The 24,479-nt window shown below is 43.0% G+C and overlaps 2 protein-coding genes across 3 annotated transcripts; one reads left to right on the top strand and one right to left on the bottom strand.

The window, feature by feature from the left end:
* Nucleotides 1-908: 908 nt before the first annotated feature.
* On the bottom strand, nt 909-3,071 carry LOC147336070 (E3 SUMO-protein ligase KIAA1586-like). Its single transcript, XM_086286137.1, has one exon. The coding sequence runs from the start codon at nt 3,069-3,071 to the stop codon at nt 909-911; it is 2,163 nt and encodes a 720-aa protein (XP_086142263.1).
* An 11,825-nt stretch (nt 3,072-14,896) lies between these two features.
* On the top strand, nt 14,897-22,004 carry LOC147336069 (neuroligin-2-like). Of its 2 annotated transcripts, XM_086285035.1 has the most exons (4): nt 14,897-15,027; nt 18,514-18,667; nt 19,462-19,828; nt 20,131-22,004. In XM_086285035.1, exons 3-4 carry the CDS (start codon nt 19,494-19,496, stop codon nt 20,957-20,959), a joined length of 1,164 nt encoding a protein of 387 aa, XP_086141161.1. In that variant the 5' UTR covers nt 14,897-15,027; nt 18,514-18,667; nt 19,462-19,493; the 3' UTR covers nt 20,960-22,004. The 2 variants fall into 2 exon arrangements, with proteins under 2 accessions (XP_086141161.1, XP_086141155.1); XM_086285029.1 differs by lacking the exon at nt 14,897-15,027 and having other exon boundaries at nt 18,566-18,667; nt 19,468-19,828.
* The last annotated feature ends 2,475 nt before the right edge of the window (nt 22,005-24,479 follow it).

Here is a 24,479-nt window from a genome sequence, read left to right as displayed (position 1 = left end):
TAACTCTCTGTCTCCAAAATACAGTATATAATGACCAATGCTGGGCAATTAATTATATAGTTACTTCTTCAAAAAAGTAACTCAGTTTGGCAAACAACGTTTTTTGCAGCTATTTTTTTAAATGCAGCCAAGGCGTTTTTAAATAAACATTTCAAACTATTTACAGAACAATCAGCTGTTCTGCATCAAATCTGATGCCACACAAATTATTTGTGCCACTCCAAAAAATAATTTCTGTCCACTATGAGATAAAGGAGAACAACAGCCTGATACCTGCAGGCCTGACAGCAGCAGATGTATCACTCCTGTACAGTGCTTTAAGTGGCCCAGAAGAGGTGCCGGTACTCTATTTTTTTTCCGCCTCCCCTGAGGTAACAACAACTATATTGAATGGGTTTTATATACAACAGTCAACAGACAACCTTATACAAAATAATAAATCATTTTATTAGTTTGTGGATTTGCTTGAGCTAGAAAGAGCTACTGAACATAAATAAAATGTGCAAAAAGGTATTGAATTTTTTTTTTAACAAAATGTACATAAAATAAATTATAAACTAATTTGTATTTTGCTCTCTCTTGAGTCACTGCTGCTATCAGCAGCAGCACTTGTAAAGTGTACCTGCAGAGCTTGGTAGTTCTCCCATACTACTTTCACTGTTCTCTCACTTGAAGCAACCCAAACATAATAACCATAGAACAGTAGAACATAATCTTGAGTCTTGAAGATGGTTCATTTCTTTACCCCTGAAAAATATACAAAAGCAGATTCAGCAAAATACAATCACAGTACACCAAATGAAAAATGAGAAATACTGTACAAATCATTTTACCTAGAAAAGGCTCCAGCACGTTTTGGGCTCCACTTTCCTTTCACTTTGGGCTTCGCAGTTTGTGGATGCTGCACTTCACCTCCCTAGTGCCAGCCATGTCTGCACATATGTTTGTGTGTTAAACTGATCCAAGGGTGGTCCGTTGCATTTCAGGAAAATCATATTTGAAAGCCTTTTGATGTTGAGAGAGTTTCTTTTATCTGTCAAAGTATCATTCATTGAGCTGAAAGCTCGCTCGCATTCACTTGTTGATACTGCAATGGTGTGGACAGCTGTAAGAAGCGGCTTCAGGGCTGCTGGTGTCTTGGAAGCTTTAAGGTCTTTATACTCCCTAAATCCTAGGACACTTTCCCTCTCCCCAACTCTGAATCTCTGACATAAACGTCTGACCGCTGCATCCCCATATTGAATATCTAGAGATGCAGGCCAGGAGTCAGACTGGAGGACCTTGATGTCTGAGAGGAGGTGACTATCTGTCTTTTCAGATGAGGTTTTACTGACATGCGAGGAAGTTGTTGGAGTCATCCTGCACTTAACATTTTCAGCCAGGCTACGGAAAAATTGGCCATGGTTGATTTTTATAACCCTCTGATTTTCATGCAGGCATACATTTCTGAAGATTTTCTCCTTTTCAGCTTCAATGGCAGTTTGTGTGGGACCAGGTGTGGATACCATTGACTCAAACACCCGGATTTGTCGGTCCAGCTGCCTGTCGGCTTGATCCAAAGTCATGTCCCATCTCTGGAGCATTCTTGAGAGGTCACTGAGTTCTGTGAAAGCGTCATACATGATGCCAAGATTGACCACAAAAGAAACAGTAGTGAGAACATCATTGAGTCCTTTGTATTTTGCTCTCTCTCTTGAGTCCCTGCTGGTATCAGCAGCAGCACTTGTAAAGTGTACCTGCAGAGCTTGGTAGTTCTCCCATACTGCTTTCACTGTTCTCTCACTTGAAGCAACCCAACGCACTGATAAAACACGGCCTATCACAAGGAGACGTTGTCCAACATTGTGAGCACTCTCGGTTAACTCCCTTTGGTTTTTTGGTGATGCATGGTAGAGGGAGTAAAGCTGATCTAAGAATATTTTAAAGTGGTTGATTCCTCCTACCTCCTTCAAAACATCACAAACTGCCAGTTCCAGTCTGTGATTGGAACAATGCCAGACAAACAGGTAAGGGAATTTGGAACAAAGCTGCGCAGCAACTCCTGCTTTCCTCCCAAGCATCACTGAGGCTCCATCACAAGCAAATGCCAACAAATGTTGCTGTAGGTAGTGAGGGTCAAAGCCATTATTATGAAGACATCCTAACAGTGCTTCAGTGATGTCCTTTGCTGTGGTCCCCTGCAGCTCAATCAGTTCAAAAAATATTGTGTCTGGATTTTCACTGGAAATAGCTGACCGCAGGCACACGACAAGCACAGACTTTCCACTTATTGTAGTGGATTCATCAATGAGCACACACAATTTTCTTTCATTCATCACTATGTCATTGACTACCTTCTTTTTCATTTCAGCTGCAATGTGATCCAGTATATTTGCACATGAGTTATTAGAGTGCAAAACTCTGCCCATCTTGACACCATTTAAGACTTGCAACTGGACATCTATTGGCATGTCTGTAAAGGGACGCCCATGCTTGCCAATCTTATAAGCTGTTCTAAACACATTGCAAGTTGAAGCGTAGTCAGCCTTTCTCATATCTTCAATGTGTTTTTGCATTGTATTTTGTGTTGCCTTCTCTTTTATTTCAACTGCTTTCTTGTGATAAATTGAGTCTCTGTGCTCTTTTATTTTCTTTCGTAGTGAGTTTTGTTGTGCAGCCTTGTCCCTTCCAAAAGACGAGATTAAGCACCCACTCCACTCCTGCGACACTCTCTGCCCTTGCTGCATGTCCACGCGAGCACAAACTTGACTACACACACTACAACCCAACTTTTGATTTCTGCTGATCAGCCACTTGTAATTTGTGGAGAAATACCGGACTTGTGCTTGGGACCAACATTCTGGCCACTCATGCTCGCTAACGCGGCTGTTGTCATCGGTAGAAATGGTGTCATTCTCGTCCTCGTCGTCGCCAAAAGTGCCGTCGTCCGCGGCTGCGGCACTAGTGCAGCTTTCATTAGCTTGCGTCTGACCTGCAGCGATATCATTCTGGCTTGGTGGGGTGTCAGCCAGCGAGTCCTCTGATTCTGACCTTGTTCTTTTACTACTCAGAGTCTGAAGCCAGGAGAGCATATTAAGTGTTCATTGTTTTTGTATTTTAACGAGCAGCTGTTTGCGCGTTTTACACACCCTTGAGTTGTTGACATGACAACGGCAAAAGCGACGCATGCGCTTTTCACTTGTAAAACACATTGGTGTATGGGTAATGTAGTCTCTGCTCTGGGTGGGACGAATTAGGAAGCGTGCTTGTGAAGGGCGCTCTGAAAAGCGGCAGTGCAGCCAAACGATGTGCAAATGAGAGTACCGGTACGCTAAAAGCACGTTCTGGGCGCATGGAGAGGTGGCGGTACTCTCAAGAGCTATATTTAGAAGTGGCGGTACTGAGTACCGGCGCGTACCGGCCCACTTAAAGCACTGCTCCTGTAACACCTGTAACATTCAGCAGTCGCCTCATTGTTCTGACGCACACAACAAAACTACTGACTACACTACACACTAACTACACAAGATTTGCGCTAAACGTCGCAAATCTCTCACATCTCAAAACACCACCGTCACTCCTAAAACTTCCCCCGTTTCTTAACAACTAGATGCCACGTTGCCATATCATTTTTTGATTGGTCGACATGGTACTTTTTTAGACGAATAGGAAAGGCAGAGGGGGTGGGGTTTGTTTTTGCTCACAGGTGGAGAGCGCTTTCGAGCCTTTTTTCTTATAAAACGCCAATTTAACCGTTTCTTCCCGCAGTAAATATAAACAACCAGTATTCAGGAAGAAAACCAAACATTGCATTTTTTTTATCACAACTCTGGTTTTACGTGGTCTATCAACACGATTTAAAAACTGGTGTAAATTCCCCAATTTTTCCGTCAATTGTTCCGTCTGTCCTGCTCACATCTCCAATGGTTGTACACGTTGTCATTAACATGGCTTCACTCCACATCAGCCACGCCGCTTTGACAGCTAACACACCGGCGTTGGCACATAAGGACGCTGTCATAGCCTGTCAACAACGTTGATTGGCTGCGCATATACGCATTATTGGCTGGACTATGGGATAAGGTGGCATCGTTCCCATATGGGAGCAGCCAGTCACTTACTGACCAACACTGCAAAACAGAATTATTAAAGTATTAATTTTAATTTCAATTCAGGTTAGATTTTTTTGGTGCGCAACGCAGAATTTCTGTGCGCAGAGACTGTGCCAGCAGTGCGCAATTGCGCACGTGCGCAGCTTAGAGGGAACATTGCATAGGCCCACTAAAAGTTACAAAATAAGCTACTATCAAATACATTTACTGTAAACACATCAGAAGGTTATTTATGTGGCAAAAAGTTAGATCTATACAAAATTTTGCAGGGAAACGGAGAAGGAGCTCGTATAGGTTTGAGTTTTATTCACATCTGTTGTGCAGGTACAAATAGCAGAGTGGAAAACTTTATACTTTGTGTTTGCAAACATTAATTTATGAAGATTAATTAACATGAGTGTAGCACAAAGTAAAGGTGAAAGCAGTATTCTGACATGACAGTGCAATCAAAACACATTTTGCCACAACAATCTGTGAATAATTGTAACAACTGTCATTTTAATATTGGACAAACTAGTTGTGCAGCCCTAACCTGAAATCTGCTGTTTGTTCTGAATGAAAAACGTTAGTCTTTGGTAAACATTTTAATCCCATTTATAGATGCAATATGTTATTTCAGTTAAGACTGAATGTTACCACACGTTCCCATCATTAGAGCGCATTTAAAGTGTGGAGAAGTCTGTGAAGGTTCTCAGTCATCCAGGTCATCATAGTCTAAGGAGCTTGGAAAGAAAAGCGTCTGGACTTCTTTGAGTTACTTGAAGACGTTTCACCTCTCATCCGAGAAGCTTCTTCAGTTCTAAGGGTCAAATGGTGGAGAGTCCAAGCTGTATTGAAGAATTTCTAACTTCATGTAGGCTAAACAGCGGCCTAGAATTAGACTCAAAATCCTGCAGTTGCCCAAAATAAAGGGGGCATTAATGTACCAGATTCAACAGAACTCCAGAAATAACTGCTAAGATGGGTCCAACACATCTGAGTTCATGCTGGAGGAACTGTGGGACACACTCTGCCAACCACACTCATATATTGTGGCTCTGCCCTAAACTCTGTGTATTCTGGAGGCAGATATTTGATGCTCTCAAAGACATTTTCCAAGGTAAATATTCCACTAAGTCCTACAGTAGCAGTGTTGGGAAGGATTGCAGAACATATTGACTGCAAAGCCAAAACTTACTTGCTAAATATATGACTCACTGCAGCCCTAAAATGCATAACTATCAGATGGTTAAAACCAGATATAATCTATGGATCCATGTCTGTCGGATGGAACAAATTACATACTCAGACTACAGAAACAAGTCTTTGAGAAACGGTGGGGACCCATGTTACCTTTCCTATTACAATGAAGAACACCACCTAATTTTGTGAGCTCTCTCTCTCTACACACGCACACACGTGTGTGCTGGACATTCATGGCTGCTTTGTGTAGTTACAGTTGAATAGAGGAAGTGTAGGATGTATCACTGCTGATTCAAAATAACATGTAAGAGTTTGTGGAATGTTCTTTGTCTGTATATAAGATGTAAGGGTGGTGGCCACAATTCAGAGATGGTCCTGGTGTTTCGCTGGGAAGCTCTCTCCACTTTGCAATGTGTTTATTAAACCCGCTTCAAATCAAGCTCACTGGGTGCAGGTTATTGTTAAATTTTCCTCAACAATTTTGCATTGTCAGGCTGGATTCCTCTGGTGAGTTTTGCTGAATCACTGGTATGTGGTGACTGGCCATCCTGAGGTAAAACTGCCTCAGTCCCACCGTTCCTTTGTTTTCAAAAAGGGGGAATGGCGGGGTGTGCTTCAGCAACTCACACATGCAGGAATTTTTAAAAGAACCAAGAGAGGCACTGCAGAGGATCTGCATCAGTGAGCTGTTTTGATTTGGGAGGATTTTATACGGGTGTAATTCATGGTTTGTATCACTGCAGTGAAAACTGATGTTACTGATCACGAGAGAGGAACATATGTTAGTGACAAGTTTCTGTGTTGTGTCCCACCTGTATCTACACAGACCCTGTGGTCTATATCATGAGCACCTACACATTAAACAACTGTAACATTATAATGGCATCAAGCTCACACTGAGGCCTGTGGGGCACTATCAGCCACTGAGACAAAAGACAAATTTCAGTGTTTTAACATATGAATATTAAATACTTAAGGGCTACTTGTTTAAATAATGGAGGTGAACGATACATCATCATTTTACATGATAATATCACAGATGATAGACTAAATGAATAGATTTTAGGTGCTTGTGCATTCTTAAAGTCTGATATGTTGAACTGAACTGAGTGTGTCAGCTGTTCAAAGCCTCTCCCAGTCAGTGCTGTTCTCCATGCCTGTCTTACTGCACATGGTGTTATTAGCACAAACACTTTAAAGGTGAACATTTAGGACTTACTGCAAATGTTACTATGTCAAAGTTTCTGTGACTCAAACAGAGGAAATTTTGATTTTTTTATTTCCACACCTAATTTATTTAAAAGTATTTAATAGCATATAAAACCCAAAATATGCTTCGGTTCACATTTAACTCCAGAAAATCATCAATCAAAACATGGATATTACCTGACCACAGATTCGTGGTGATGTCACTGCTCTTTTAACTGTTTGGTGTCTTTGCTTTGTTTGCTGGTTGTAGAAATGGTTTATTTGAGCTTTGAGCTGAGATTCAGAGGTTTCTGTGGACACTGCTCATGTCGGCACTTATATTTCTGACCTTTTCTTATAGCCGATTAAACATGATCTCCTCCCTTTTGCCCCCATTTTTGGTGGTGTAGGCACAAATGATCAGGCATGACATTCTCATAATAAATAAGATACTGCAAATAATTATTTGTGCAATTGAAGTGAATTGAAAATGTGTATGCAATCATACAGTTTTAAAGATTTGGCCTAAATAACGTTGGAGTGAATGAGTCTAAACATGATGACCAAACTAGTGACACACACACACACACACACACACGCACAATGTTATGCCAGTTTCAGCTGAAACTATGTTTCAAACCATATTCTGGGTCTTTAGTTCACCATTTATGAGGTTTCAAGAAGAAAATAAAAGACAGATCTGAATGTTTGAAAATGTTTTGGAAAGATTCTGTAAAGATGAGATGAAAAATACTCAAAGGATAAATTTAATTGGTTTATTATTTAGATAAGGTGAAAAAAGTTAAACAAACAAATAAATGAAGAAAAAAGGCAGAGGAGAGAAAACCCCAACAATCCCCTCTGAGCAAGCACTTGGCGACAGTGGGGAGGAAAAACTGCCTTTAAACGGGCAGAAACCTCCGGCAGAACCAGGCTCAGGAGGGACAGTCAACTGCCGGGACTGGTTGGGGGTTTTAAATGGATGATTCCTCATCCATTTAACACATCTTTGGTGGAGTTTAAATGTAAAATGGGCAAAATTCATCGTGATCGTGACTCCTCACGTCAGCATGCTTGGTTACCCGACAACATTAAAACGACTTGCAAATATGTTTTAAATGGATGATTCCTCATCCATTTAAAACATCTTTGGTTGCATTTAAATGTAAAATGCGCAAAATTCCTCACGATCGTGACTCCTCATGTCAGCAGGCTTGGTTAGACGATCACAAAAAAATGACTCGTAAAGATGTTTTAAATGGATGAGGAATCATCCATTTAAAACATCTTTGGTTGCGTTTAAATGTAAAATGCGCAAAATTCCTCGCGATCGTGACTCCTCATGTCAGCAGGCTTGGTTAGACGATCACAAAAAAATGACTCGTAAAGATGTTTTAAGTGGATGATTCCTCATCCATTTAAAACATCTTTGGTTGCATTTAAATGTAAAATGCGCAAAATTCCTCACGATCGTGACTCCTCATGTCAGCAGGCTTGGTTAGACGATCACAAAAAAATGACTCGTAAAGATGTTTTAAATGGATGATTCCTCATCCATTTAAAACATCTTTGGTGGAGTTTAAATGTAAAATGCGCAAAATTCCTCGCGATCGTGACTCCTCACGTCAACATGCTTGGTTAGACGATCACAAAAAATGACTCGCAAAGATGTTTTAAATGGATGAGGAATCATCCATTTAAAACATCTTTGGTAGAGTTTAAATGTAAAATGTGCAAAATTCCTCACGATCGTGACTCCTCATGTCAGCAGGCTTGGTTAGACGATCACAAAAAAATGACTCGCAAAGATGTTTTAAGTGGATGATTCCTCATCCATTTAAACATATTTGGTTGCGTTTAAATGTAAAATGCGCAAAATTCCTCGCGATCGTGACTCCTCACGTCAGCATGCTTGGTTAGACGATCACAAAAAAATGACTCGCAAAGATGTTTTAAATGGATGATTCCTCATCCATTTAAAACATCTTTGGTTGCGTTTAAATGTAAAATGCGCAAAATTCCTCGCGATCGTGACTCCTCACGTCAGCATGCTTGGTTAGACGATCACAAAAAAATGACTCGCAAAGATGTTTTAAATGGATTATTCCTCATCCATTTAAAACATCTTTGGTTGCGTTTAAATGTAAAATGCGCAAAATTCCTCGCGATCGTGACTCCTCATGTCAGCATGCTTGGTTAGACGATCACAAAAAAATGACTCGCAAAGATGTTTTAAGTGGATGATTCCTCATCCATTTAAAACATCTTTGGTTGCGTTTAAATGTAAAATGCGCAAAATTCCTCGCGATCGTGACTCCTCATGTCAGCATGCTTGGTTAGACGATCACAAAAAAATGACTCGCAAAGATGTTTTAAGTGGATGATTCCTCATCCATTTAAAACATCTTTGGTTGCGTTTAAATGTAAAATGCGCAAAATTCCTCGCGATCGTGACTCCTCACGTCAGCAGGCTTGGTTAGACGATCACAAAAAAATGACTCGCAAAGATGTTTTAAGTGGATGATTCCTCATCCATTTAAAACATCTTTGGTGGAGTTTAAATGTAAAATGCGCAAAATTCCTCGCGATCGTGACTCCTCACGTTAGCAGGCTTGGTTAGACGATCACAAAAAAATGACTCGCAAATATGTTTAAATGGATGATTCCTCATCCATTTAAAACATCTTTGGTGGAGTTTAAATGTAAAATGCGCAAAATTCCTCGCGATCGTGACTCCTCACGTCAGCAGGCTTGGTTAGACGATCACAAAAAAATGACTCGCAAATATGTTTAAATGGATGATTCCTCATCCATTTAAAACATCTTTGGTTGCGTTTAAATGTAAAATGCGCAAAATTCCTCGCGATCGTGACTCCTCACGTCAGCAGGCTTGGTTAGACGATCACAAAAAAATGACTCGCAAAGATGTTTTAAATGGATGATTCCTCATCCATTTAAAACATCTTTGGTTGCGTTTAAATGTAAAATGCGCAAAATTCCTCGCGATCGTGACTCCTCACGTCAGCAGGCTTGGTTAGACGATCACAAAAAAATGACTCGCAAAGATGTTTTAAATGGATGAGGAGTCATCCATTTAAAACATCTTTGGTTGCGTTTAAATGTAAAATGCACAAAATTCCTCGCGATCGTGACTCCTCACGTTAGCAGGCTTGGTTAGACGATCACAAAAAAATGACTCGCAAATATGTTTAAGTGGATGATTCCTCATCCATTTAAAACATCTTTGGTTGCGTTTAAATGTAAAATGCGCAAAATTCCTCGCGATCGTGACTCCTCACGTCAGCAGGCTTGGTTAGACGATCACAAAAAAATGACTCGCAGAGATGTTTTAAGTGGATGATTCCTCATCCATTTAAAGCATCTTTGGTGGCGTTTAAATGTAAAATGCGCAAAATTCCTCGCGATCGTGACTCCTCACGTCAGCAGGCTTGGTTAGACGATCACAAAAAAATGACTCGCAAAGATGTTTTAAGTGGATGATTCCTCATCCATTTAAAACATCTTTGGTGGCGTTTAAATGTAAAATGCGCAAAATTCCTTGTTTTACGCAGGACTCCTCACGTCAGCATGCTTGGTTAGACGATCACAAAAAAATGACTCGCAGAGATGTTTTAAATGGATGATTCCTCATCCATTTAAAACATCTTTGGTTGCGTTTAAATGTAAAATGCACAAAATTCCTCGCGATCGTGACTCCTCACGTTAGCAGGCTTGGTTAGACGATCACAAAAAAATGACTCGCAAATATGTTTAAGTGAATGATTCCTCATCCATTTAAAACATCTTTGGTTGCGTTTAAATGTAAAATGAGCAAAATTCCTCGCGATCGTGACTCCTCACGTCAGCAGGCTTGGTTAGACGATCACAAAAAAATGACTCGCAGAGATGTTTTAAATGGATGATTCCTCATCCATTTAAAACATCTTTGGTGGCGTTTAAATGTAAAATGCGCAAAATTCCTTGTTTTACGCAGGACTCCTCACGTCAGCATGCTTGGTTAGACGATCACAACAAAACGACTCGCAGAGATGTTTTAAGTGGATGATTCCTCATCCATTTAAAACATCTTTGGTGGAGTTTAAATGTAAAATGGGCAAAATTCCTCGCGATCGTGACTCCTCACGTCAGCATGCTTGGTTAGACGATCACAAAAAAATGACTCGCAGAGATGTTTTAAATGGATGATTCCTCATCCATTTAAAACATCTTTGGTGGCGTTTAAATGTAAAATGCGCAAAATTCCTCGCGATCGTGACTCCTCACGTCAGCATGCTTGGTTAGACGATCACAAAAAAATGACTCGCAAAGATGTTTTAAGTGGATGATTCCTCATCCATTTAAAGCATCTTTGGTTGCGTTTAAATGTAAAATGCGCAAAATTCCTCACGATCGTGACTCCTCACGTCAGCAGGCTTGGTTAGACGATCACAAAAAATGACTCGCAAAGATGTTTTAAGTGGATGATTCCTCATCCATTTAAAACATCTTTGGTTGCGTTTAAATGTAAAATGCGCAAAATTCCTCGCGATCGTGACTCCTCACGTCAGCAGGCTTGGTTAGACGATCACAAAAAAATGACTCGCAAAGATGTTTTAAATGGATGATTCCTCATCCATTTAAAACATCTTTGGTGGCGTTTAAATGTAAAATGCGCAAAATTCCTTGTTTTACGCAGGACTCCTCACGTCAGCATGCTTGGTTAGACGATCACAAAAAAATGACTCGCAGAGATGTTTTAAATGGATGATTCCTCATCCATTTAAAGCATCTTTGGTGGAGTTTAAATGTAAAATGGGCAAAATTCCTCACGATCGTGACTCCTCACGTCAGCATGCTTGGTTAGACGATCACAAAAAAATGACTCGCAAAGATGTTTTAAATGGATGATTCCTCATCCATTTAAAACATCTTTGGTGGCGTTTAAATGTAAAATGCGCAAAATTCCTTGTTTTACGCAGGACTCCTCACGTCAGCATGCTTGGTTAGACGATCACAAAAAAATGACTCGCAGAGATGTTTTAAATGGATGATTCCTCATCCATTTAAAGCATCTTTGGTGGAGTTTAAATGTAAAATGGGCAAAATTCCTCACGATCGTGACTCCTCACGTCAGCATGCTTGGTTAGACGATCACAAAAAAATGACTCGCAAAGATGTTTTAAATGGATGATTCCTCATCCATTTAAAGCATCTTTGGTTGCGTTTAAATGTAAAATGCGCAAAATTCCTCGCGATCGTGACTCCTCACGTCAGCATGCTTGGTTAGACGATCACAACAAAACGACTCGCAAAGATGTTTTAAGTGGATGATTCCTCATCCATTTAAAGCATCTTTGGTTGCGTTTAAATGTAAAATGAGCAAAATTCCTCGCGATCGTGACTCCTCACGTCAGCAGGCTTGGTTAGACGATCACAAAAAAATGACTCGCAGAGATGTTTTAAATGGATGATTCCTCATCCATTTAAAACATCTTTGGTTGCGTTTAAATGTAAAATGCGCAAAATTCCTCGCGATCGTGACTCCTCACGTCAGCAGGCTTGGTTAGACGATCACAAAAAAATGACTCGCAGAGATGTTTTAAATGGATGATTCCTCATCCATTTAAAACATCTTTGGTTGCGTTTAAATGTAAAATGCGCAAAATTCCTCGCGATCGTGACTCCTCACGTCAGCAGGCTTGGTTAGACGATCACAAAAAAATGACTCGCAAAGATGTTTTAAGTGGATGATTCCTCATCCATTTAAAACATCTTTGGTGGAGTTTAAATGTAAAATGGGCAAAATTCCTCGCGATCGTGACTCCTCACGTTAGCAGGCTTGGTTAGACGATCACAAAAAAATGACTCGCAGAGATGTTTTAAATGGATGATTCCTCATCCATTTAAAACATCTTTGGTGGCGTTTAAATGTAAAATGCGCAAAATTCCTCGCAATCGTGACTCCTCACGTCAGCATGCTTGGTTAGACGATCACAAAAAAATGACTCGCAAAGATGTTTTAAGTGGATGATTCCTCATCCATTTAAAGCATCTTTGGTTGCGTTTAAATGTAAAATGCGCAAAATTCCTCACGATCGTGACTCCTCACGTCAGCAGGCTTGGTTAGACGATCACAAAAAAATGACTCGCAGAGATGTTTTAAATGGATGATTCCTCATCCATTTAAAACATCTTTGGTTGCGTTTAAATGTAAAATGTGCAAAATTCCTCGCGATCGTGACTCCTCACGTCAGCATGCTTGGTTAGACGATCACAAAAAAATGACTCGCAAAGATGTTTTAAGTGGATGATTCCTCATCCATTTAAAGCATCTTTGGTTGCGTTTAAATGTAAAATGCGCAAAATTCCTCACGATCGTGACTCCTCACGTCAGCAGGCTTGGTTAGACGATCACAAAAAAATGACTCGCAAAGATGTTTTAAATGGATGAGGAATCATCCATTTAAAACATCTTTGGTTGCGTTTAAATGTAAAATGCGCAAAATTCCTCGCGATCGTGACTCCTCACGTCAGCATGCTTGGTTAGAAGATCACAAAAAAATGACTCGCAAAGATGTTTTACATGGATGATTCCTCATCCATTTAAAACATCTTTGGTTGCATTTAAATGTAAAATGCGCAAAATTCCTCGCGATCGTGACTCCTCACGTCAGCAGGCTTGGTTAGACGATCACAAAAAAATGACTCGCAAAGATGTTTTACATGGATGATTCCTCATCCATGTAAAACATCTTTGGTGGAGTTTAAATGTAAAATGGGCAAAATTCCTCGTTTTACGCAGGACTCCTCACGTCAGCATGCATGGTTAGACAATCACAAAAAAATGACTCGCAAAGATGTTTTAAATGGATGATTCCTCATCCATTTAAAACATCTTTGGTGGAGTTTAAATGTAAAATGGGCAAAATTCGTCGTTTTACGCAGGACTCCTCACGTCAGCATGCATGGTTAGACAATCACAAAAAAATGACTCGCAAAGATGTTTTAAATGGATGATTCCTCATCCATTTAAAACATCTTTGGTGGAGTTTAAATGTAAAATGGGCAAAATTCGTCGTTTTACGCAGGACTCCTCACGTCAGCATGCATCTTTGGCTCTCCAACGGGAGATTGAGAGACCAGCGTTGGACTGGTTTCCTCTCCACTTGGTGACAGTGGGGAGGAAAAACTGCCTGTAAACGAGGACAAACCTCCGGCAGAACCAGGCTCAGGAGGGGACAATCAACTGCCGGGACTGGTTGGTGGGGTTAACAGAGGTGGAGCAAGACGAGGCTACATCAGGTGAGGAAGCCGTAGCGTCTCTCCTCTGGAACAAGTGGAACCATTTCTTCTTTACGTACTTTCTTACTTTTCCAGGAGCGCTTTTCTTCTCCAGGATGATTTCTCAGCTCGTGGATGGTTTCTGATGCTCCTGCTGAAACGAACTGAAACTTGCTGTTGCTCACCCCTATTTATAGAAAAACATCAAAGGATTCTTAAGATCTATGACATCATCACTCCCTAAGCCAATGAGATTGTCGCTTTGGAGCGTGATGTCACAGGAGGCGGGCCACGCCCCCCGCCGCCATGACAGCTTCAGCTATGGTTCGTACGTGTTGTGTAGTCGGTTGCAACGTTAGATCTCACGATCGTGAAGGCAAGAAACTGGATAATGGGCTCTTTTCATCGTTTTCCATCCTGGCGGCGACGTGAGGGATCCCATGTATCCGATATCACCAAACAAAGACGCCAGGCATGGATTGCAGCGGTGAGACGAGCGGATATCGAGTTCCGTGCAATCTCCAGCTTTTTGTTGGTTTGCTCGCGGCATTTTCTCTCCGGTGAGTTCTAAATTAATTCATATCACTATTAAAAGGCTTTTAGTGTTTTTTCTCAATGCGCTGCGGTCATAGATAATGAGATAAAACATGCTAACGTGTGATGCTGCACAACCACGTCATGTCGACTGAGTAGCTTTTGATTTGGCATTATTTCAGGCAAACCAGCATATGAAATGGATGTAACAAATCCAGACTGGGCACCAACACTGGGACACGACGACAAACCTGTGTCAGACTCGGACCGGCATGCAAGGCGTATGCAACAGAAGCGAAAAAGAGCACCCATTGCAGGTAAACACCCCCCCTCCAAAAACATACTAAATTGCTCTTATGGTACACTAATCCACACATAACTTAAAGATGAATCACACACATGTCATTGGAATATTGGTGTACATTAACCTTTTGTCTATGCACTATTTTTATCTTACAGGCTTGATGATCGATGAAGGTCTGACAGAAGAACAACAACAAAATAAACATGTCATGGAGGCAGTGGACAGCAATTGTGTTGGACAAGTGGAGGTTGACGTACCAGCTGCAAATGTGGACAGTGGTGATGGAGTGACAGCGTCACGGAAGCTGAAGGGCAGACGAAGGATTGTGTGTGCAGTCAACAGGGCAGAGCAGAAATAAACCGGCTGTTGGAGGAGAACAGACTGCTTCGAGCACAGTTGCAAAAGACAGAGCTGAATGAAACTTTCTTAAAGGACGATACCGAAAAAGTAAGATATTACACTGGACTACATTGTTATGCTGTCTTAATGTCCCTCTTCAACACTGTCAAAGATTTCCTGCCAATATCAAAGAAACTGACAGGTTTCCAAATGCTCTTACTCACACTAATGCGTCTGAGACTTGATCTTCCAGTCCAGCATCTTTTCATCTATTCGATGTGTCCCACAAAACACTGTCTTCTGTCTTCACCGATACCATTGATGTTTTGTATGCCCGCTTAGGAGCACTGGTGCACTGGCCTGAGAGGCACTGTCTGCAGGCGACAATGCCTCCACAGTTTACTGAAACTTTTGGAAAACGAGTAGCCATCATTGTTGACTGTTTTGAGATTCGAACAGAAAGACCATCTAATTTAAAGGCACGCGCACAAACATACTCTCATTACAAGGGTACACACACCATAAAATACCTCATCGGGATTACACCCCATGGAGCTATTTCTTTCATTTCCAGGGGATGGGGGGGTCGTGCATCAGATAAACACATCACAGAGAGATGTGGCATTCTTCAAAAGCTGTTACCAGGGGACGTAGTATTGGCTGACAGAGGCTTTGACATCAGAGATGCTGCAGGAATGATGTGTGCACAGGTCAAGATTCCAGCTTTCACAAAAGGCTACGACGTGCCCACCTTAGAATTCATGTTGAGCGAGTAGCAGGTAGTTTGCGCAACAAGTTCAAAATGTTACACACTACAATGCCAATCCGATTACTCTTATCATGTGACGATTGATAAGATCGTTAAGGTTTGCTGTGTTTTTGTTAATATGTGCCCCAGTGTTGTTGTCAAACCAGGGCCAAATGACACTTGCTCCTGTTGAGTATTCTTAAAGCTGTTTTTTTGGATGTACAGTACATTGTAAATAGTTGTACTTTGTGTGAAGTTGTTTTAATAAAACAAAAAAGAATAGTATATTTGTTTGTTTTTCTTTATTATAGATCTATTCACATGTACACAGCAATCAGATCAACTGAAGATGCCATTGCTACAACGCTCCACACCACCATCTCTCACCTGGAAGTGCAGGGCCGTTACGCCAGGCTGCTCTTTGTTGACTTTAGCTCTGCTTTCAATACGATACTCCCGGACAGACTAATAGATAAACTGCTGGAAATTGGACTTCCTTCCACCACCTGCCGCTGGATCAGAGACTTCCTCTCAGACCGTGTACAGAGAGTTAGAGTGGGGCCTCATCTTTCCTCAGCCCTCAGCCTCAACACCGGCTCTCCACAAGGCTGTGTACTGAGTCCCCTACTGTACACTCTGTACACACATGACTGTGTTAGTTCCCACCCAGACAACACAGTCATCAAGTTTGCAGATGATACCACTGTGGTGGGGCTCATCTCAGGGGGAGATGAGACTGCATACAGAGCTGAAGTTCAGAGGCTGTCAGATTGGTGTGCAGACAACAACCTGGACCTCAATACCACCAAAACAAAAGAACTGGTAGTTGACTTCAGAAGGAGGAAGTCCGAGCTGCAGCCTGTCAGCATCAACGGGGAGTGCGTGGAAAGGGTCTCCAGTTTCAAGTTTCTGGGTGTGCACATAGACACAGACCTCCAATGGAGCTCTAACACCTCTGCGGTCTTAAAGAAGGCCCAACAGCGTCTCCACTTTCTGAGAATCCTCAGAAAAATGGACCTGAAGAAGGAGCTGCTGACCGTCTTCTACCGCTGCTCCATTGAAAGTGTGCTGACATATTGCATCGGTGTGTGGTTCTCCAGCTGCACCACAGCACACAGAAAGGCACTCCAGAGGGTCATCAACATGGCCCAAAAAATCATTGGACATCCTCTTCCCTCCCTGAAGGACCTGTACAGCACTCGCTGTCTCAAGAGGGCACGCAGCATCCTACGGGACTGCACACACCCAGGACACCGGGTGTTTAAGCTGCTGCCGTCTGGCAGGAGGTTCAGGCTGCTGAGGTCCCGAACAAATAGACTCAAGGACAGCTTTTACAACAGGGCAATAGCCCTGATCAATGTAAATAGCTGACCTGACTGGATACCTCCCTGGACTTTTTAGGGGGAGGTAACAATGTTTAAAACGATAACAATAATATTTATATTTATAACAAGGTGCAATAATAATTAATGTGCAATAATAACAGTGTGCAATACACATACACTTATTCTTCTTTTTTATACTAAGTTAATATACTGTGTTGTGTTGTTTGTTACGTTGTGATGTGTCATATCGTGTCGTGTTGTGTTATATGTAGTGCCGACGTAGGACAGTTTTTCCAATTTCATTGTACTACTGTACTATGTATGACTGTGCAATGACAATAAAGAGTTATCTTATCTTATCTTATCTTAATCACATAAAAATGAAATGCAAACTATTTACATCGCACCACACAGCTGTCATCAATCTTTAACCACAACATGAAACATTACAGGCTATTTAGAGCAGCACGTTGTTTCGAGAAGTATTTCCCAACAAGTTCAGGAAGGCACACTTTACGAAAGAAGTCTTGTGCTTGCTTTAAGCGCGGTTTCCAGAAATCCACAGCAGGGAAGACGCGAATCACAGCAAGGTCTCTCTGTGTCCACACAACGAGGTCACAGTGGTTGGCGCCCGTAACAATTTTTTCAAAGTACCGTCTCTTGGCGTCTTGCACAATCGGTCGCGATACAGCCCTTTGTCTTTTGTGCTGATTTTGAGCATGGTTCTGGCAGTCCCGAATCCAACACTCCAACACTGTGTGCTTGTTTTGCTTTCTGGCCTACTGACATGGCGCCGTGATCCCACAATGCACTGCGGCGTGATGTCAACTCCAAAGCCCTATTTTTTTTTAAACTGTTTTCAAACTTAACTTAAAATTTCAGTGTTTTATTTGTATATTTGTATATTGCAAAATCACAATAATCTTCCAATTTAGAACTACAAGTAAAAAAAATTTATTTTCATAAACCACGCAGAGCCGCACCATAAGGACTAAAGAGCCGCGTGCGGTTGCCGACCCCTGATCTAAAGGGTTTAACAAAAAGCTTCCTGCTGGAAAATGAAATGTCCCCACTGGGTGATCGTGGCTCAAGAGTTGGGGGTTCGCCTTGTAATCGGAAGGTTGCTGGTTTGAGCCCCGGCTTGGACAGTCTTGGTCGTTGTGTCCTTGGGTAAGACACTTCACCCGTTGCCTACTGGTGGTGGTCAGAGGGCCCGGTGGCATCAGTATCCGGCAGCCTCGCCTCTGTTAGTGAAAGTGAAACATGCTTTCATCTGTTTTTGGTAATGTGCTGGAAAAGCTTGAAAATCGACCTTGAATGTGCTTAAAAAGTGCTTACAGTTATTATTACAGTTTATAGCAGGACTTTCATGGCAACAGCTAATCTTTATTTTGTTTACTGGGAAATGAAATGCTGCCAATTCACAAAGCTGTGTTTCAGCCGCACTTCCTGTTATAGACTTGTGATGCACACAGGCTCTGTTCCAGCACTCAGCATGTTCTTCCTCATTTTCTCCACCAGGGGGAGTTCCTAAACTATGACATCCTGATAGGAGTGAACCAGGGAGAGGGGCTGAAGTTTGTGGACGACAGTGAGGACAACGACGGCATCTCAGCTGCGGCGTTCGACTACACCATCTCCAACTTTGTTGACAACCTCTACGGATACCCAGAGGGTGAGGACGCCACCTCTGTACACTGCCACTTTTTCAGTTATTCCATTTAACAGCCTCCTCTCACTTAACTGCATTTTGCAGCATCATCAGGTTTTGTCTTATTAGGAGCCGCGTTTGTTGATCTGTTAGTTTTTTTCTGTTTACTGTAATAAATGGATTAAAATAAACGGATAATCATCAAAATGACAAATGTGGACAATTATCAAAGCTTACATTACAGTTCTGACAGCTTGAGTTCACATGAATTTTCAAAAGAATATAAAGACCTGTGAAAGTGCTTTAAGCGTTTAAAACATGCGAGTAAAGAATGGAATCAGTAACATGTGAGCCCAGTGAAGTGCATCAAACAAGACAAGCGTGCTAAAGAGAGCCACTCATCCACATCACGGCGTGTCTGCACCTTAACCTTTGAGGCTCTGTGGGCAGTAATGCTATCATCCCCCAGGTAGTCGGCTCCCAGTCTCAGTGTCTGTGTTTCTGACAGATCGGCCTGCGAACCCCTCACAGCCGGACCACAGTCACAGTACAGACATGTTTGGATAATGCAGTCATGCTTCCTCTCTGCTGCCTGTCACTCGTTCTGTTATCTGAAAGACTGTTTTTTTTCCTCTCTAGATTTCTCACTCGCTTCCTGGCTCTTGGTTCATCTCACCAACATTTGCTTTGGTTTCATATCTTTTCATCAGACCGATCTCTTAAAAAATGTCTCGCACTGCTGTTACTTTGCTCTTAGCAGTTTTTCACTTTTATCTTTCTTCCCCCTCCTTTTGTCCCCTCCTGTGCTTCTTCACCAGGCAAAGACATCCTGAGGGAGACCATTAAGTTCATGTACACAGACTGGGCGGACAGGGACAACGGAGACATGCGGCGGAAGACTCTGTTGGCCCTGTTTACGGACCACCAGTGGGTGGCACCAGCTGTGGCCACTGCCAAACTCCATGCTGAGTTTCAGTCCCCAGTTTACTTTTACACGTTCTACCACCACTGCCAGACGGAGACGCGGCCCGAGTGGGCCGACGCCGCGCACGGAGACGAGATACCTTACGTGTTCGGCGTACCGATGATCGGTGCCACGGACCTGTTCCCGTGCAACTTCTCCAAGAACGATGTGATGCTGAGCGCTGTGGTCATGACTTACTGGACTAACTTCGCAAAGACTGGGTAGGCCTCATGTCGTAGTGTAAACTGTACACGTTACTGTATGTTCTCTGACAGCCTTCTAGTCATCTTGAATACTTGAATCTGGGTTGCTAGTTTAATTCTCGTGTGGCTTTGAAGAATTGAACATACTGGTTGACCAAAAGCATCCAGATCCCAGAGCAGCCGGTTGGTCTTAGATAGTTGAAAGGTTGCACAGAGAATGGGCCTCCTGTCTGTATTCAGTGTATTGATGCCACATGTTACTTATAATGGAGACTGAATATAACTTTGAACTGAAACGTTTAACCTTTATGCTCCACCAGGGACCCCAACCTGCCCGTCCCTCAGGACACCAAGTTCATTCATACCAAGCCCAACCGCTTCGAGGAGGTCATCTGGACCAAGTTCAACTCGAAGGACAAGCAGTACCTTCACATCGGTTTGAAACCTCGTGTCAGAGACAACTACAGAGCTAACAAAGTGGCCTTTTGGCTGGAATTAGTCCCTCATCTTCACAGCCTGCACGACGTGCTCTTTCCCACCACTACGCGCTCCCCTGCAGGCCGTGACCCCGGCACCACGAGGCCCAGGAACAACGTTCCTCGAACCACTCGTCATCCTTACCCTACCTTCCCGTCAGATCCCGAGCCCGAGGGCTCAGAGCGCCCGCCCCAGGACCTCTTTCCCGGAGACACCCGCGACTACTCCACCGAACTGAGCGTGACAGTTGCAGTTGGAGCGTCGCTCCTCTTCCTCAACATCCTGGCCTTCGCCGCCCTTTACTACAAGCGTGACAAGCGGCACGAGATGCGCCGGCACCGGCTGTCCCCTCAGCGGGGCGGCCCCGCCAACGACCTGGCTCACAGCCAGGAGGAGGAGATCATGTCCCTGCAGATGAAGCACTCGGAGCACGACGCTCACCACGACATGGAGCCCCTGCGACCCCACGACATCCTGCGGCCCGCCTGCCCTCCCGACTACACCCTGGCACTGCGCCGCGCCCCTGACGACGTCCCGCTGATGACGCCAAACACCATCACCATGATCCCCAGCACCATCACCAGCATGCAGCCTCTTCACGCCTTCAACACATTCCCCTCCACCGGCCACAACAACACCCTGCCCCACCCCCACTCCACCACCAGGGTATAGTAGGGACAGGCCCGACACAGCGCCACCTAGGGACCAGGAACACTGGCTCTGCTACCGCTCTGGAAGGGAGGCCTCTAGACGTGGGCCTTCGTTCTGTCCTCTTATTCTCTTCTTTCTCCAAAAGCAACTACACCTGCTGCGTCATGTGCTGTAAAACTTGGCAGCTCCCTCCACTGGTGGCATGTGGAGGTGCAACTGAAGTGTACAGCAGCAGATGAGCAGTTTGGGGTGGGGGTGGGGTGGGTGACTCAGATCTTTCAAAGATACTGTTTTCAAAGACGGTCTGCTGTTTCCAGGCTCAAGACCTCCAACATTTGTCAAAGGGACGAATGCTCTCTCGCTCCTCGCTGTTTTCTCTTTTTTACGTTGGCGTCATCTCTTTTTCCATCTCCTGTGTGTTATGTGCACATTATGCTTCTCTTTTCTACATCCCTGTTTTACTACTGCTCTCTTCCTCTCATTTGACACGCCTCCCTCCTGCCCTTCTCTAAAAATTCCCGATCTGCTGAGCAGTTTGGAGGGGGGAGGCGTACAATAAACATATAACTATAAAAACACTCATATCTTTCATTCTACCAGCATTTTTAGGTGCCAAGTAAGTACTGCTGTGTTTCATTTCTCATCGAGGGAGAAGAAAAACGAAAGAAAAATAGAGTATCGCTATTTACCGTCAACTAACAGAGTTCTGTCATGTTCTCGTGACAAAGTGCCAAACTGGCCTCAGTCGTGTTTTTCTTTCTTTCATCTTCTTTTTTTGTTGTTTTGTTTGAAGCATTTGTTTAATTGTTGTTTTTTATTGTGTGGAAATAATTTTTCTGAAAATATAGATATAGAGAAATGATATTATATATAGTTCTATATAAAATGTGTACAAAGGAGAAAGTATATAAAAGGGTTTTCTCAGTGGGGGATCTATGCATGAATTATTTTTAAAGACGCGGGGAAAAGGACACTGTACCTGTCGATGCACGTTTCCCAAGACTAAACGAGTCATATCGCTCCATGTTTGCTACTTTTGGTTTTTGGTTTTCTCCCGCAGAGTAAGAGCATCGCAGGAGCATCGCAGGAGCATCGCAGGAGCATCGCAGGAGCATCGCAGGAGCATCGCAGGAGCTCCTGAAGTCAAACGACGCCTCCCAGCACTCATTTATTAAAACGGAGTCGATGCCAAAAGTCTTAAACGTTAGAATCAAAGCAACAGCTGTGAACTCAGTCATGGTGTCATGTGCAGCCTTCATCTTACTGTCACTACTTTTTCATTTTAGGGTACGTGAGGTAAAGCGTCCGTCGATGTAGCTTGATTGTACAAAATAATTTTTCTACGTTATTAACAAAACAGAGCAGAGACTGATGCTGCTCCTGTCTGACCCCCTTGTGTATGGCACATGTGTATTCTGACTTATCACATCTGCATCACTCAAGCGTAGGCGGGCCCGCGTCAGACAACAATAAACAAAAAGCAGAAAAAGGCCAACAGTAAAAACTCAGACTCCAGCATGAGCTCCTTCCTGCTGCTTAACCAATCACCTTCCTCCATATCATCACTGCTCCCTCCCTCCTCCTCTCTCCATCCTACACCACCTTTGTTATTTAACACCGACCCCCCCAAACTGATAATCAGACAAATTCCCAAACACCTGACTTCACTGTGTCGACACCGTTCCTGACTATTTCTGACCTCAGGTCAGCTCTGCTATTATCCTCACATTAAGGGTTCGTTCACCTGCCTGCAGATGATCTGTGAGCTCGTCGGTTGTAAATTAAACTCTAAGCACACTGAGGGTAACCGGGAGGCGTTCAGGGCCTGCAGTGCAGAGCTGCAACATGACAAAAAGGGATGGGGGCTCAGATCTCCTGAACAGGGTGGAAACAACACGGTGGGTTTGTGCTGTTTGTGATTCCTGCTCCGTCACTCTGGTGGAGACGACTGCAGCTCAGCAGCGCTCCCTGCTGATCCTCTGATGAAGATGTCAACAGTATGTAAACTGAGCTGATGTGCTGCTGTTTGAGCCCACGTGGTAGCGTACGTCCAGTATGGGAGAACTTAGTCACCGGTGCTGTCTTTGCTTGTGCTCTAGCTTTAGCCTGTTTGATTGTTTGTTTTCTATTTTATTACTGCCTAAAAGGGGAGGTGGGGGAAACACATGCCTGACTTCTCCTGTCAGAGGTTTTGTAAGCTCACTGGAAGGGAAACGTGCACAATGTAAATCATAAAACAACTGACTGGGGCTGTGCTGCAGGTGGATCAGTGCTGTGGACAGTAGCTGTGGAAAAGAGACTGGACAAAGACTCTCAGCCTTAAATACAGGACAGAGGATGATCCGATCATCTTTCAGCTAACAGTGTCGAGCAGAAGGACGGCCGGCTGATGCGTCCGTACGAACCCTTTTGTACTCACTCCTGTGTATAAGGAGGCGGCGAGGGGTTGTGTAGTTAACCTCAGCACCACACAGCTACAGCAGAGGAGAGAACACAAACGAGTCCTTTCATTCGGCTCTGTTCTTTCTCCTTGTCGGTTTTATAAGCTAACACTAGAGGGCGCCATTGTGGCACATTCAGCGCTCACTCTGAGGTCACTGGACAGAGAAGAAAATACCAAACTGGGAGACGGATGGAGACGAAACATCTGGAAGATCAGAACTGTACATTTTTAAGTGTAAGAAAAAAAACAGACAAAATATTTGTAAATATTAAGTTTCTTGTTTATTTTATGTTTTGTTTTTTTGGGTTTTTTGGAGTGAATGAATGATATGCTTATTTTGTGATGACAAAAGACAACAGGTGCAGTTTGTAATGAGAAGAAAAAAATGGCCGTTAGCTTGAGGTTTCAAATGAGTTCATCCTTACCACCGATCAGTTTTGTCTTTGTTTCTTCAACATTTATTTTATTTTTGTCATAACGTTGATCGTTATCATGTGACCATCCTGTAGCAGGAAGGTCACTGTAGCAGAAGTCATCTCCACTGAAGCCCCCTCACAGCAGAGGGCCAGTCATGCTGTTTATTAGGATTTGCTAGTTTTCAGTGAGAAAAAACATTTTCATCAAGTTTTAAATCCTTTCGTTGCTCTTTTCTCTGCGATTATCATAAAATCGTCGTCCTCTTTTCAAGCCTTAGCTCGCTTTTATTTTGAAAAATGAGTCCTGTGATCAGAGATGAATCTGTGCTGCATGATGTGCGTAACATCAGAGCGATAAAAGCCAGCTTTGCCTTTCAGTGATTCGCAGTAAGGACATAAATGACCTAAACTGAGACTGAAAAAAGTGCAGTCAGTTAAATGTTAGCTCACCTAACATGTAGCAGTGTTTACATGTAGCCATGTTTGACAGACTCCAGGGCTTTGATACCATAAGATGCCTCATATCCTCACAGACTCATGAGATCACACAGGTGGTCTGACCTGCTCGTGTCACACTGTGCTGTCTGTCTGTCCGTTGTTTTTCTCCTGCAGTGATGTTATGTAGCAGAAAAACAGTTGGATGCTGGAAAAGTGCAGAGCGATGGGTGACGTGTGGAGAACA

This window comes from Aulonocara sp. 'chitande type north' Nkhata Bay, linkage group LG3 (assembly GCF_057382095.1).
Source record: "Aulonocara sp. 'chitande type north' Nkhata Bay isolate Kocher_YH1m ecotype deep benthic linkage group LG3, A_spYH_male_GT1.1, whole genome shotgun sequence".
Lineage (NCBI taxonomy): Eukaryota > Metazoa > Chordata > Actinopteri > Cichliformes > Cichlidae > Aulonocara > Aulonocara sp. 'chitande type north' Nkhata Bay.
This window is presented reverse-complemented; position numbering and strand designations above follow the sequence as displayed.

Coding starts and splice junctions, on each gene's coding strand:
- LOC147336070 (XM_086286137.1), bottom strand. CDS start 3,071: ATGCTCTCCTGGCTTCAGACTCTGAGTAGTAAAAGAACAAGGTCAGAA.
- LOC147336069 (XM_086285035.1), top strand. CDS start 19,494: ATGTACACAGACTGGGCGGACAGGGACAACGGAGACATGCGGCGGAAG. Junction 19,829..20,130: donor ACTAACTTCGCAAAGACTGG/GTAGGCCTCATG, acceptor ATGCTCCACCAG/GGACCCCAACCTGCCCGTCC.